This window comes from Pectinophora gossypiella, chromosome 29, assembly GCF_024362695.1.
Source record: "Pectinophora gossypiella chromosome 29, ilPecGoss1.1, whole genome shotgun sequence".
Classification (NCBI taxonomy): Eukaryota; Metazoa; Arthropoda; class Insecta; order Lepidoptera; family Gelechiidae; genus Pectinophora; species Pectinophora gossypiella.
The window spans coordinates 6,228,909-6,243,414 of record NC_065432.1 but is presented as its reverse complement, the minus strand read 5'-3'; the positions used below and the strand labels follow the sequence as shown (position 1 = coordinate 6,243,414).

At 43.3% G+C, this 14,506-nt stretch overlaps 2 protein-coding genes across 6 annotated transcripts in view; one reads left to right on the top strand and one right to left on the bottom strand.

Moving 5' to 3' along the window:
- The window catches only part of LOC126379428 (monocarboxylate transporter 12-like), a 191,324-nt gene that overhangs the window by 121,633 nt on the left and 55,185 nt on the right, over positions 1–14,506 (top strand). The gene's annotated exons all lie outside the window — the stretch shown is intronic.
- The window catches only part of LOC126379423 (xaa-Pro aminopeptidase ApepP), a 38,332-nt gene that overhangs the window by 6,516 nt on the left and 17,310 nt on the right, over positions 1–14,506 (bottom strand). For all 4 annotated transcript variants that reach the window (XM_050028178.1, XM_050028175.1, XM_050028177.1 and 1 more), the window contains exons 2-13: positions 12,639–12,709; positions 12,062–12,165; positions 11,353–11,524; positions 10,470–10,582; positions 9,691–9,826; positions 9,324–9,419; positions 9,002–9,204; positions 7,873–7,959; positions 7,026–7,115; positions 6,188–6,318; positions 5,171–5,323; positions 3,137–3,266 (exon numbers count right to left, since the gene is read on the bottom strand). In XM_050028178.1, the coding sequence (XP_049884135.1) occupies positions 3,137–3,266; positions 5,171–5,323; positions 6,188–6,318; positions 7,026–7,115; positions 7,873–7,959; positions 9,002–9,204; positions 9,324–9,419; positions 9,691–9,826; positions 10,470–10,582; positions 11,353–11,524; positions 12,062–12,163 (1,413 nt within the window). In that variant the 5' untranslated portion in view covers positions 12,164–12,165; positions 12,639–12,709. The remainder of the gene's footprint in view (positions 1–3,136; positions 3,267–5,170; positions 5,324–6,187; positions 6,319–7,025; positions 7,116–7,872; positions 7,960–9,001; positions 9,205–9,323; positions 9,420–9,690; positions 9,827–10,469; positions 10,583–11,352; positions 11,525–12,061; positions 12,166–12,638; positions 12,710–14,506) is intronic.

The window sequence follows — 14,506 nt, the reverse complement described above, 5'->3', positions numbered from 1 at the left end:
TGGTGTTGTATTGTTCGACAATGAAGCCTTCCTCGACGCACCACGAATGTGGCAAAGTTGAGTCTCCCCAGAAGTGATTGTGCTTGTTTGAGGGACCAACTGCCTTTCGACATCTGTTGCTGAAGTGCACTGCGTAGCGTTATGCACTTCGGCTCTGACAAGGATTTGGTGTTCCGTTCGGTGTCCCAAGTGATTCCCAGAAATTCCAAACTCCGTGTTGGTGCCAGAACAGATTTGTCGAAATTGATTTTCCATCCAAGTGTGGTCATCAGGTCGACAGTGAATGTAATGTGTTCGAGAAGCATTTGTGGACACTGATTGACCAGTAGAAAGTCGTCCAGATAAACGACGCACCTGATATTGTGAGCTCTTAGGTGCTCCGCGATCCAATTGGTTAACGATGCGAAGGTCCTCGGAGCCGATGAGAGACCGAAGGGTAGGCACGTCATTTGTAGGAGCTTGCCTCTGTAGCTCAGCCTCAAAAACCTGCGATGTTCCGGGGCAATCGGCAAGTGAAAGTATGCCTGACTGAGATCCATTTTGGCTATCCAATCTCCGCTTTGTAGAAATTGCGGTACACGATAGTGACTGAACAGCTGGAAGTTCTTTGCTTTGACAAAATCGTTTAAGCGTTTTAGATTGAATATAGGACGGTGTGAGCCGTCTGGTTTTGGAACTAGAAAGAATGTCGATATGTAGCTGGGTGTGATCTCTGCCTCCTCCAGTACTTGAGCATGCAACATATTCTCTATTTGAATCGTCATTTGGCAGTTTTCTCGAGTTTTGAAGCATTCCAGAACCAGGCGACTGGGATAAATCAGGGGAGGCTTCAGCATAAAAGGGATACGGGTACCTTTCAATAAGTTGCAGATCTGCTGTGGGGCTCCGAGTTTTTTCCAAGCTTGCTGAAATCGCTGCAGACAGCCCCCCCGAAATGGCCGCGAGTCATGCTCGGCGGCTTTTATACTTAGCTGGGGAGTCAGAGCGACGCTTTGTATTATTCTTGCCGCTTGACTGAGTTTTTGGTCCTGTACCTTTGTTGACTGGGGCTTTGCCTGGCCCGTTGTTAGACTTGCCCTTTTTTCCAGGATGGTTGCGAAACGACTTTTCATTTGATTGTTTACTTGTGGATGGCTTACCCTCCCTGTTATGATTGCCGTGAGGTTGCTGTCTAGAATGAATAGCGGGCACTGAGGATAATTTTTCAGCTCCCCCTATCTTCTGAATATAAATATTTAAGGTATCACAATCAAAAAGGAATTCAGAGTTTGGAGGAATCCTCCTAAGAGCCTCGCGGTGATATTCATCTGGAATTTGTTTCAACAGTACCTCTCTGCGAGACTGAATCGAATCAGCCCGCCTTCCACATGTCATTTGCAAAATATCCTCGGTAGCCCTCATGTACACAGATTGTTTACCAAATACCTCCTCAATTTTTTGAAATAAAGAAGTGGGTGTTAATGTTGTTTCGTTTTCAGCAGCCCAGTCGATTAGTCCCTGTAAACTATTGCCCAATTCTTGTTTTTGCGTTAAAATTGCGTTAGTCATAGCAGCGAAAGAACGTTCCAGTAAATACAAACGATTTTCTTCATTTCCTTGTGGTTCAAAACGTTTTAATTCATCATTTATAGATAATTCAACAAAACCGGGAGTAGTTACATACTTCTTTTGTACTTCAGCAAAGCGAATACCACTCCAGTCACTTGATTTAAATCTTTGCAATTCTGATAATCTTTTTAAATACTCATCGTTTGATTTAGGATAAATTGGTTCTTTCACTACTGTACCAGGGTCTGACAATCGTAACTGACCCTTATTTGAATCTGTACCATTTGGAGGCACCAATCCAAGCTCCTGAGCATTGTGGCTTGCGTTAATACGAGAGCCGTCGGTATCACGTGGCACTCGCGGTACAGATGTATTTCCAGATGCTTGTGAATGCGTAATTAAATTTGTTAAAAAGGCTACTTGTTGTGACAAAAATTCAAATTGTAAATCACTTACATGACGTGCTCGTTTAGACTTACGAGCGGAAACAGGCTGCGACTGTTGCGGATCCTCAGCGTCAATTCCCGAAGGCGGCGACGTGGTGCCGGCCTCGCCCTCAGAATCAGATGATGACGAACTGCTCGAACTCGTATCCTTACTCTTCCGTTTCCGTGAAGCCACATTGTCGATACTATCGCGGTTGACGTCCATTACGAAGGGAGTAAAATTTTTAAAACACGTGTTTAAATAAAATAAAAAAAAATTTAAACCGAAATTTTACGTTGCTACCAAAACGTCCGAACGCTACGAAATCCGACGCTATAATGAAGTAAAAATGTGTGCGCTCCGCTAACGCTCCCCACCACCGCAAAGCGAATCGCCCCCCTACCTGACAACACTGAGGGCGTGCTGCGCACACGACGAAGGGAAGATGGCGCCACCATCGAACGTACGAAAGGCGAGGCTACACTCAATATGGATTCCGGATATCGATTTACGGAACAAATAATAGTGGACAAATACTGTTATTTTTGAAGTTTTTAATGTGATGTCGTAAAAAAACTACCTACTAAATTATCACATCACTAATTTAATTATTTTTTTTGACGTGACTTATTGTAGATTTGCCGCAGATGGCATCAACTACTTGGCCAGACAAATGGGGAGCGCTGAGGGCTCTCATCCGGTATAAAGTTTAAGACAACAGGCCTGAGGGTGCCCAGTTCCCGCAGTCCCCCGAAAATAGCCCGGGGAAAATAAAGCTGACCTCATACTTAATTCATAATAATTCATAATTCACAATCATTTATTCGCAATAATAATGGTATTACAGTTTGCAGATGGTCAGCATTTAACATTTGGTCTATATTTTTAGTTATTTTAATTATAACATGCAAATAGTTAAATAAAATAAAATTGATAATTTAAATGTCAATCATTAGGTACATTCATTATGAAATAATAATAAAATGATTTACAATGTCATCATTCAAATTACACATCACAAAAAAACATACAATACACAAAAAAGAGAGAAAAAGAAGAAAAAAGAACCAGAAAGAAGAATAGGAGATTATCCTGTAAATGTTTTGTGAATTTGTGTGCAATAAAGTGTTTTTATTATTATTAAGAACCTCAAAGAACTCACCTTGACCCCCTGCGGGAAGAGCGCGCTGCCGAGCCGGATCTGTCCCTTGAGCACGCGCGTGAAGGCGGCGCGTTGCTGCGGCGTGGCCAACGACATGTGCCGCGTGCGTGTGATGTCCGTCGTGCCGTCTCTACAACGTACGATCACGAGCATTAATATGTATACACTTTGGTACCATGTCCCATTAACTTTTTTGACAAATTCAACTGTAAGTCTCACTAAATGGCAAATATGTTAGTGCGACAGAGTCCTAAAGTGGGTACATTATATTGCTCATGACTGTACACTCACTTATACATACTCAACTATTATCAGGCTCCTGTCTCGTGTGGGTTGTACCGTCAATGACCAACCCCAACCCTAGTCACGGTTACTATTGAGCTGCCAAATATCCCTGAAGTTATTTCTATTTTATTTTACAAGTTATAAGTTTTAGTGTGTGTGTTTGGTAGTTAGTTTACTGTGTTTTTGTTTTTTTTTTGTTTGACCAAATTGGAGATGTCCTTAAAAAAGGTTTAATACGATCTACTCTGAACCGGCGTGCGTGTATGAAGCGATTGATGAATGTGGAGGAAGCAAGAGAAGTGTGTCAGGATCGAAGCAAATGGAATTCTATAGTCTCTGCTTACCCCGGTGGGAAATAGGCGTGAGTTTATGTATGTATGTATGTATTTTACAAGTCTTACGTTGTCTTACACTGCAAATATTGTGTGCACCTATAATTGGCTTATGTAACAGTCTGATTCCTGATGTAACTTTTATTTTATTTAAAGTTTCAGTATATAAGCTGTTGGTGTCCGTTTTTATAAATAAATATAAATAAATAAATAAGTCACAGTCGAGTCGCAGTCAAGTCACAGTCGAGTCGCAGTCAAGTCACAGTCGAGTCGCAGTCAAGTCACAGTCGAGTCACAGTCAAGTCACATTAGAGTCAGATAAAGGTCAATTCGAAATAAAAATATTAGATGTAATAATCGTTATTGACGTCACAACTCACAAGAGGGCACTGTTAGAGCGAATAGGGAATTTATGTTAGCAGCGATGCGTGCCATTCCCGGGAATATTTCCAAAGTGGAAATTTACCTGTTGTAAAAACTCTTTAATCTTCTTCTTATCACGTGGGCTGGGAAAATAAGCCCAATGTTAGTTCACATACCTCCGAAAATGCATTTCTCGGGAATGTGGGTTTCTGCAAGATGTTTTTTTTCACCGCTGAGCACGTGATACTCATTCCAAACATGATTTCGAAAACAAATTCGACAATCGTTGGTTTAGGCCTGTGCTGGATTCGAACCTGCGACCTCAAAGTGAGGGGCAAGCGTTACCAACTGGGCTACCACGGCTTTTTTTTTTTAAATTAAATCAATGATGATGATAAAAAATATTAGGACAATATTAGGACAATACCCCCTTTAGCCTCCGTGGTCTAGTGGTTAGAGCGTTAGGCTCACGATCTGGAGGTCCGGGTTCGATTCCCGATGGGGACATTGTCGAAATCAATTTGTGAGACTGTCCTTTGTTTGGTAAGGACTTTTCAGGCTTGAATCACCTGATTGTCCGAAAAAGTAAGATGATTCCGTGCTTCGGAGGGCACGTTAAGCCGTTGGTCCCGGCTATTAGCCGTAAAAACACCTCCACCAACCCGCTTTGGAGCAGCGTGGTGGAATTTGCTCCTTACCCCTCCGGTTGATTGAGGGGAGGCCTGTGCCCAGCAGTGGGACGTATATAGGCTGTTTATGTTATCTCTATATAGTCTGCGATTGTTGAAGTTAAGCAACTTTCTCAAAGGCCGGTCATAGGATGGATGACCACAAAAAAAACATCTCGAGCTCCTCCGTGCTTCGGAAGGCACGTTAAGCCGTTGGTCCCGGCTGCATTAGCAGTCGTTAATAACCATCAATCCGCACTGGGCCCGCGTGGTGGTTTAAGGCCCGATCTTCCTATCCATCCATAGGGAAGGCCCGTGCCCCAGCAGTGGGGACGTTAATGGGCTGATAATGATGATGTTATGTTATTTATTAGGACAATACCAACTTGTACTGTCCGCCAGAGTCGAGTAAGAACATATCCTTGCTCTGTATGACGCGCTGAGGCCCCTCGCGGGCGGGGCTGTAGTGGATTATGGCCCCGTTCTCCCCCGCGCCGGCGATGGTCTCGAATGAAGGCCCCATGAAGTCCGTTTCGTCTCTGGAATGGACACAAAGGGAATATTTCTTACAAATATTTATTTATAACAGTAATAATATAACACTTAATTGCGCAAGACATTTACAGGACCACTTATACTAAGATGGGCAAAGGCGGCCTTATCACTAAAAGCGATCTCTTCCAGGTTTATTGTACACAGAACACGATATAAAGACAATTAAGACTACCACATGTCGCAGGTTATTAACATATAATCACGCCTACATCCCCGAAGGGGTAGGCTGAGGTCTATATTACAGTACATTATAATAATAATATTTATTCAGAAAAAAGGTACAATTTTTTTTACATAATCAGCATTAAATTTTTAGTGTAAGTTTACAATTTTTACTGTTTACATTAAATAGAAACTAAGTAAGACTTAATTATAACTTATCCAACGGTAGTGTTTGTAAAGTTGAATCGGTGTTTGAGAGACAGCGTGTGTGTGAGAGGGTGTGTGTGTGAGAGACACACCCTGTGTCTGTGTTATAATCTATGCATGATATATTAAGTTAGTATGTTTTCTTTATTGTATATAAGTAGGTACGTAATTGAGTTTGTTGTGTCCGTGGCTCACGTTCGATAGGTCTCCCATAATACCAGCGCCGCGGCCCGTGCTAAGCACGTGTCACGGCATTATGCTGAGGAAGATCCTTTTTTTATTTTGGGCGCCTCCATTGTGTATTTAATGTCTGTAATTATATGTCTTTTTGTCTTTGTTTTTCTTTTTTAATTTCTGTAATTTAAGTTTGTAAATGTGGCGTCCAATATGGAAATAAATATTTTCTTTCTTTAGAAGGTGTGTGTGAGAGGATGTGTGTGAGGGTTTGTTAGAGGGTGTGTACAATTATCAAATCTTACTTGCGGAACTCCAGCAGTTTATCAGCGGCCTGTATCTCAGTGACGGAGGCGCCCTGGTCCACCTGCTGGTGCAGCCAGCGGAGGAAGCGCACCACTGCGGTGCCGTCGCGGACGTGGCACTGACGGAAGCCCTGGAAGGTCACATGACGTGCAACCATACAATAAAGAAAGCCGAAGAATTCTGAAGCGTCAATACAAAATTTAACATGACACATCGCCTAATATTATTTTAAGTTATATCCGACATTTTCTTATCCGTCGAAAAGGAAAGGGACGGATGATTGTCAACAAGTTTAAAACGAATGAATAACCCGGGCGAATAAAATAGGCATTTCGCTTGTATGTAATCCGTTTGATGTCCGTGTGTTTGATTCGTTTGACTTGACTCTGTCGGGTTATTGGCCGATGTAAAATGTTTAGACGGATGTTTTAGATTTCTGCTTAAAATTGACGTGTGTTTAAACAAAGTTTAAGACAACAGGCCTGAGGTTGCCCAGTTGGGTGCGAACCTCGGCTCAAGGCGTCGTCTGAGAGGAAAAATATTTGAAAGAATTAATCGACTCTAGTGGGTCGATAGGGAAATCGTCGACCACGCCGGTGGGGTCGGTATCGGGGTCCTGAAGTGTTTGTTGTCGCGAGCTGATTGGCCGCCTCCATGGCTCACCAATAACCGCATAAGCATCAATGTACAGTCATGAGCAATATAATGTACCCACTTTAGGACTCTGTCGCACTAACATATTTGACATTTAGTGAGACTTACAGTTCAATTTGTCAAAAAAGTTAATGTCACATGGTACCAAAATGTATACATGTTAATGCTCGTGACCGTACTTACCTCCAGCTCGACGTCGTTCTTGATCATCTTGGCGAGGGCCACCGGAGACACCTCCGAGATGAGGGTCAGAGGCTTCTTCACGTGCCCCAGCTGCAGGGCCAACATTATAATTATTCTTCTATCGTGTGGGTTATAAGGTGGATTACCAACCCCATCAACTCTGGAGTCAGGGTTACTATAGACCCGCCAAAGGCCCCTGATATGGCTCATGTAACGACTACGTACTTACATCAGTAAGTAGTAACCGGGACTAACGGCTTAACGTGCCTTCCGAAGCACGGATCATCTTACTTTCGGATAATCGGGTGACCAACTTGTAATGTCCTAACAAAACCAGGGCTGAAAGTGATTTATGTGACGTTATCGGGATTCGAACCCGGACCTCCAGGTCGTGAGCATAACGCTCTTACCTATAATTAGTTACAATTAATAATTAATTACAAGGGAGAGAGAAAGAAATTAATTCAAATTACAATTAATTCATTATAATTAATTATAACTTAAGTCGAGAATTTGTTGTCATGAATTCGAAAATCAATGGTTTAGGCCCGTAAGATAGATAGATAGATAAAATACTTTATTGAGCACAATGGACACAAAATACAGAGATAAGGACAACATATACAGAAAAGCACAACAGGCGGCCTTATTGCTCATGCAGCAATTTCTTCCAGGCAACCTTTGGGTACAGGAAAATTTTGTACAAGTATAATAATAGCGGGTTAGTGCATTCTAACAAAATAAATAATTAAAAGAACTACCTACATAAAATAAGTACATTTAACTACACGTAAGGATTGGAAGCTGCAACTGGTGCGGTCAGTCATCGACCCGCAGTAGTACTTACCCCGGCGGCGGCGCGGTGGATGGCCTCGCTAGCGTCCACGGGCAACCACACCGAGTGCTTGCCGTCACCACGCTCCGATAGCTCCTTCTAAAATAAATACACTTTTTTAATATATTTTTTTTATCATCATCACCATCATCAGCCCATTATCGTCGCCATTGCTGGGGCACGGGCCTTCAATATGGATGGATAGGGAGATCGGCCTTAAACCACCACGCGGGCCCAGTGCGGATTGATGGTTATTAACGACTGCTAATGCAGCCGGGATCAACGGCTTAACGTGCCATCCGAAGCACAGAGGAGCTCGAGATGATTTTTTTTTATATTTTAATTAATTTTTTGACGTCATGATGTTGAGTGATTGATTGATTGACGACGTATTGAGATTGACGTTTGCACGCGATTGATTGCTGTTGATTGACAAAGAGAAAATTAAATCGAAAAAATATCTGACTCCGACGGGACCACCGGGTCCTCCTCCTATTCATGCGGTTTAATTTTCTCTTTGTGAGTTTTCCTAAGAACGGATAAGCGTTATAAAAATAAAAATCCTGTTGTTGATTGATTGATAGATATCACACTCTTCTTCTTCGTAACGAGGTTATTGATTGATTAACGGCAGATTGAGATGGATGTTTTGTTGAGATTGATTGACAGATATCACACTTACTGATGATATCTGATTGATTGATAGATTGACAACAAATTATGATTGATGTTTTATTGAGGTTGACTGATTGCGTTATTGATTAATTAATGGACGGCAGATTGAGATTAATGTATTGTTGAGAATGATTGACTGACAAATATCAACCTTACTGATGATGTCATTAATCTACTGATTGATTGATAGATTGACGATTGATCGAGATTTATTGATAGATATCATATCACACTCACCACCATGTTAATAAGGATATTTATTGACAACAAATTATAATTGATGTTTTATTGAGGTTGACTGATTGCGTTATTGATTAATTAATGGACGGCAGATTGAGATTGATGTTTTGTTGAGATTGATTGATTGACAGATATCACACTTAATGATGATGTCATTAATCTACTGATTGATTGATAGATTGACGATTGATCGAGATTAATTGATAGATATCATTATGACACTCACCGCCATGGTAACGAGATTCCCCTCCACCTCGCTGTAAGGCAGACACTCTATGCCCTCCACACCCTCTTCCTCTAAATGCTTCTTTACAGACGGAGGCAGTTTGCCCTCCCCCCAGAAGAGTTTAACAGCAGTGGGAGTCAGCAGGAGATAGGAGAAGAACACAGGGTTGTAGTCGATGTCTGAGCCGCGGAGGTTCAGTGTGTCTGGAAGGAGTTGTTTCGTGGCCAGTTCTTAGAATTGATCATTTCATGATGCTGTTTAATGATATATCAATCAACGTTTGGCCATATTGGTTTTGTATACAAGAAAATGTAGTACTCACAGGCAACCTCGTCGAGCGCGGTGATCACCAGCGCGGCTGCTTTCTTCTCAGACATCCTCTGTCTCAACTCGTTTATCTTCTCTCCCGCTTTCTTGCCTGGTGAAAGATATAACTGACTTGTTATTACAACCAGGCACAACACACCTTCCACCCATTATTATTTTGATCAAAATAATAGTGGTGTGTGTGCGCGTGCGTGCGTGCGTGCGTGCGTGCGTGCGTGCGTGTCTGTGTGTGTGCGTGTGCGTGTGCGTGCGCGTGCGCGTGCGCGTGCGTGTGTGTGTGCGCGCGTGCGTCCGAGAGTCCCTCATTGACACTCGAAATAAGGTTATTTATTTAAGTACATCAATAACTCTAGTATAATTACCAGTATATTTCACAGGTAGCGGCATGATGTCGTGGTGCGGCCGGGCGGGCGGCGGGTCACACAGCTGGGCGCGGACCTCGTCCACCAGGTTGCTGGCCACTGCCACCAGCTTCATGTTGGCTTTGTTGAGCGCCGACTGTTCGGACACATACAAACACATCATCTCATCACCTCACTGTCATCATCCCGTTCCCACAGGGTCCGCTTACCTAAGCTGATGATTTGACAGTGATAATGTGGGACTTTCCAGGCTATGTTTTGGTTTTCCCCGAAGGGCAAGGCAAAGGGAACTATGCCCATACAGCATGTCTTATCATTTTTTTCTTGATGATGATTAATGAAATGATGAAAGGTGATTACGATGAATGATGAAACCTAAGCCCCCACCCTCGGACCAGACTCCTACTCCGAACCCCAAAACGGATTAACTCAAAAGTCCGCATAAACTTTCGAGTTATAAAGCGGCTTGTTGGCACGAAGCGAAAATAGATAGGTACACTTTGTTTATTGAATATTCTGATATAATAACACTATCGCGAATGTTTTCCGATTAACTTAATGCGATTATTAACCACAAAACACCCCTTCGTATTAATTATTTTGATTATTCAATGAAGAAAGCAACTGTCCCGTTCCCGCCAAAAGTCTCTTTTTTTTATTATAACTTTGGTTTGATTTTCTTCCATGTGGTTCCTGACATTGTTAAATGCAATGTACCTGTCTGCCTGTGTCTGTGGTCTGCGAAAATAAATAATAAATGTTCTTTCTTTCTTTCATACCTCAAGCGGCGTCCACTCCTCGCGGTTCATGGTGTGAGGGTCGACGCCCACCACGGCGCCCTCTGCCAGGTTGCTCGACAACCATTTCTCCAACGACGGAGTGTCGGGGAGAGCTGTGTGTAATTAAATTTAAATTAAAAAATTAAAATAGAGTTAAAATAGTAGCTTAATAAAAAATCCAAGAAAATATGACACTTGAGGGTGTTGAAAAGGCCACATCAAAGCAATTTATATAAAAAAGCAATATTGCCATTTTCCATTTGTGTGCATTGCGCACTTAATTTTGTATGCGCAAATGTCTAATAGCAATATTGCTTTTTTAGATGAATTGGGTAGTTTCCTAGGTCACAGATAAATTATGAAATTCTAATGACTAAATAAAGAGAGATCTAACAAGAAAAATCGTTTTATTTTCTCTATTTAACTTATTTATATTGCAAGGCCTAGGTATCAGGCATTCAGAGCTACGTAAGAGTTTGTCTCACATAGGAAGTGCCTTAAGACAAATTGGCCTAAGAATTGGGTCTGAGGTACCAGGCGGACAGAAGCGCGTAAGAGCTTACTCACACCTAAAGGTTTCATAAACCAAGAAACCGGAAAAGAAGACTCCACGGCCTTAATATCATCGGTGTAGGCAGAGAAAACTAATGCAGGTCCATTTGCGAATGAGTCCTTGTCTACTAAACCAGAAATAAGACAAATTGGATTAAAAGTTGAGTTGGAATTACCAGGCGTTCAGAGGCGCGTAAGAGCTTAAACACACTCACACTTAATGGTTACATACATTAAGCCAAGAAACCCAAAAGACGACTGCACGCCCAAGAGTTGAGTTGAAAGTACCAGGCGGTCATGTAGATAGATAGGTGGGCCAGAGCTTACTCACACTGCTTCATAAGCGTCCACAGCGCGAGGTCGGCCTCCTTCTCGAACTGCGTGTAGTAGCGACCGTCTGTCCACACCAGTGCGACGGTTGCCGTGACTACTGCCGTACCAGCTGACCCTGTGAACCCCGATATCCATTCCCTTCGCGCGTCTACTGGGGCGATGTATTCCGACTGGGGAGGGCAGGTGAAAAAAACAGATTATTACTTTATAAGGTTAATGACTATTAAAGATAGGAATGCATGGGAATAACCGCAGTCCAGTGGTTGAGCGTTGGGCTCACGACCCGGAGGTCCCGGGTTCGAATCCCGGTGGGGATCACAAAAATCACTTCGTGATCCCTAGTTTGGTTAGATCACATGCTGATCACCTGATTGTCCGAAAGTAAGACGATCCGTGCTGTAACGATGTAAGTACGTAGTCGTTATATGAGCCATGTCAGGGGCCTTTGGCGGCTCAATAGTAACCCCGACACCAGGGTTGATGAGGTTGGTAATCGACCTCACAACCCACACGGTAGAAGATAGAGCTATTTATGTGTACGTTATGTACGTAGTATTATTCATTCTATGATTATAAGCACGGTGATGATAGACACAGTCCGCCATTTGAGACTAAAGTAAGACCCAGAGGGGGTGAGGTTGGCACCCGGCACGGATCGGTGCGGGCGGAGTCTTACCGCTCTATACACAGTATTATTCTTCACTTACATTATGCGCGTCGGCAGTGGGGATGACGTAGGCGGCGAGCGCAGTCGGCTGTGACGTCATCAGCGCGCGCAGCGCCGTTAGGCGTGACGCCATCTTGTTCATCTCTGCAAACACAAAATGGCGCCTGTCAACGGAACCGTAATATACAATCACATGGTGGGGAGCGTTGAGGGCTCTGACCCGGTACAAAATTTACGACAACAGGCCTGAGGGTACCCTGTTGGACAAATCACAAAAATTACTTTGTGATCCCTAGTTTGGTTAGAACATTACAGGCTGATCACCTGATTGTCCAAAAGTAAGATGATCCGTGCTTCAGAAGGCACGTTAAGCCGTTGGTCCCGGTTACTACTTACTGATGTCCTAGTCGTTACATGAGTCATGTTAGAGGCCTATGGCGGCTCAATAATAACTCTGACACCAGGGTTGATGCGGTTGGTAATCCACCTCACAACTCACACGATAGAACGCTGAGTAGCCAGATAGTGAGCCAATAGCGATAAGCGCTTAGGGAAATCGTCGACCACGACCGCGGGGTCGGTATTGGGATCCAAAAACACAGACACCAGAATCATACCTTTTTTAGATGTAGCACAACTTGCGTTTACAGGAACATTGAGTTTCAGTTTCGACGCTTCTAACGACGTCCTGAAACGGACAAGAGACATGAGATTAGAGAAAAGATAGAGGAGAGAAAAGAGTGCACTAAACACCCCTGCATACTCCCTTGGGAATACTATTCCTTTCATGGGCGGGATCCAGGGGGGATGACCAACCCCTGGGGGACAGGTTGGGTCATGGGTGGCCACTACAACGACCTCTGTGGTCCAGTGGTTGAGCGTTGGACTCACGATCCGGAGGCCCCGGTTTCGCATCCCGGTGGGGACATATTACAAAAAACACTTTGTGATCCCTAGTTTGATTAGGACATTACAGGCTGATCACCTGATTGTCCGAAAGTAAGATGATCCGTGCTTCGGAAAGCACGTTAAGCCGTTGGTCCCGGTTACTATTTACTGATGTAAGTGAGTAAACGTTACATGAGCCATGCCAGGGGCCTTTGGCGGCCCAATCATAAGCCCGACACCAGGGTTGATGAGGCTGGTATTCCACCTCACAATCCACACGATAAGAAGAAGACTACAATTTTATCTAAATAATTCTCTACGGAGAGTAGGTCGTCTGCAACCTGCAGGGCTGACATGCGCGACGTGATAAATTGTCTCAGTCATTTTAACGATTCAGACGATATAATTATGTCGTTTTGTCGATTGGTGCTAATCATCACCAGCCTATTAACGTCCCCACTGCCGGGGCACGGGCCTTCCCTATGGATGGATAGGGAGATCGGGCCTTAAACCATCACGCGGGCCCAGTGCGGATTGATCGTTATTAACGACTGCTAATGCAGCTGGGACCAACGGCTTAACGTGCCTTCCGAAGCACGGAGGAGCTCGAGATGAAAACTTTTTTGTGGTCATCCATCCTATGACCGGCCTTTGCGAAAGTTGCTTAACTTCAACAATCGCAGACCGAGCGCGTTTACCGCTGCGCCACCGAGCTCCTCTATCTATTGGTGCTAATATGTGAATCCAAATAAGTCATGTCGGTCTGTCAGAATTGACATTTTTTTTTTAAAGAACGTCTAGGGCCCTGTGCCGAGGTTTTTCTTGCAGCTTCTTTTCCCCGGCTATACAGGTTGTGAGAAGCTGCAGTAGTTTTAGGCGGATGAGACGTTCGTTATGTAAAATTGACGATTCAAAGTGTAACTATGTTACCTATTGAATAAGGATATTTTTGAATTTTGAATTGAATTTGAATTTTGAACAAAATCACGCGCCACGCATGCTAGGGGAAACACAAACTTTTGATTTTCTACAAAATTTATTGAATCGATCGATAATTTTATCACGTTAGCCCTGCTGATGACCCCCCCGTGACATAAAAGCTGGATTCCTGATTCCTTTCCTCTATCGTGGGTTGTGTGGATGCTTCAGCAACCCTGGTTTCAAGGTTATTACTGAGTCGACACAGTCTCCATTAAGGAGTTGCGGAGCAAAGATCCCAATCTTTATGATTTTTTTTTCTGTTTAGAGAGACAGGGAGAGTTGGAAAGAGAAGGGGGAGGCCTTTGCCCAGCAGTGGGACATTGATTAGGCTTTATGAATTCAATACTTAAAATTTTCATGAATTTTGCTACAGGAAAATCCACTTGATATCAACTCAGAGTCATGGTCAGAATCATCCCCCTCAGTATTTGCTACGATGTCCCTAACACCCTGTATTTAAACACTTTATCGTGGTAGGCTGGTAGAACGGCCATCAGATATGATGGTTAGCTGCGAATATAAAAATAAGCAGTCCCCGACCAAACAGCGACAGGATTAGCAGAACGTAGTGGGTAGCTCACTGGGACGGGCTAGCCTATAAAATGCTACTTAGGTT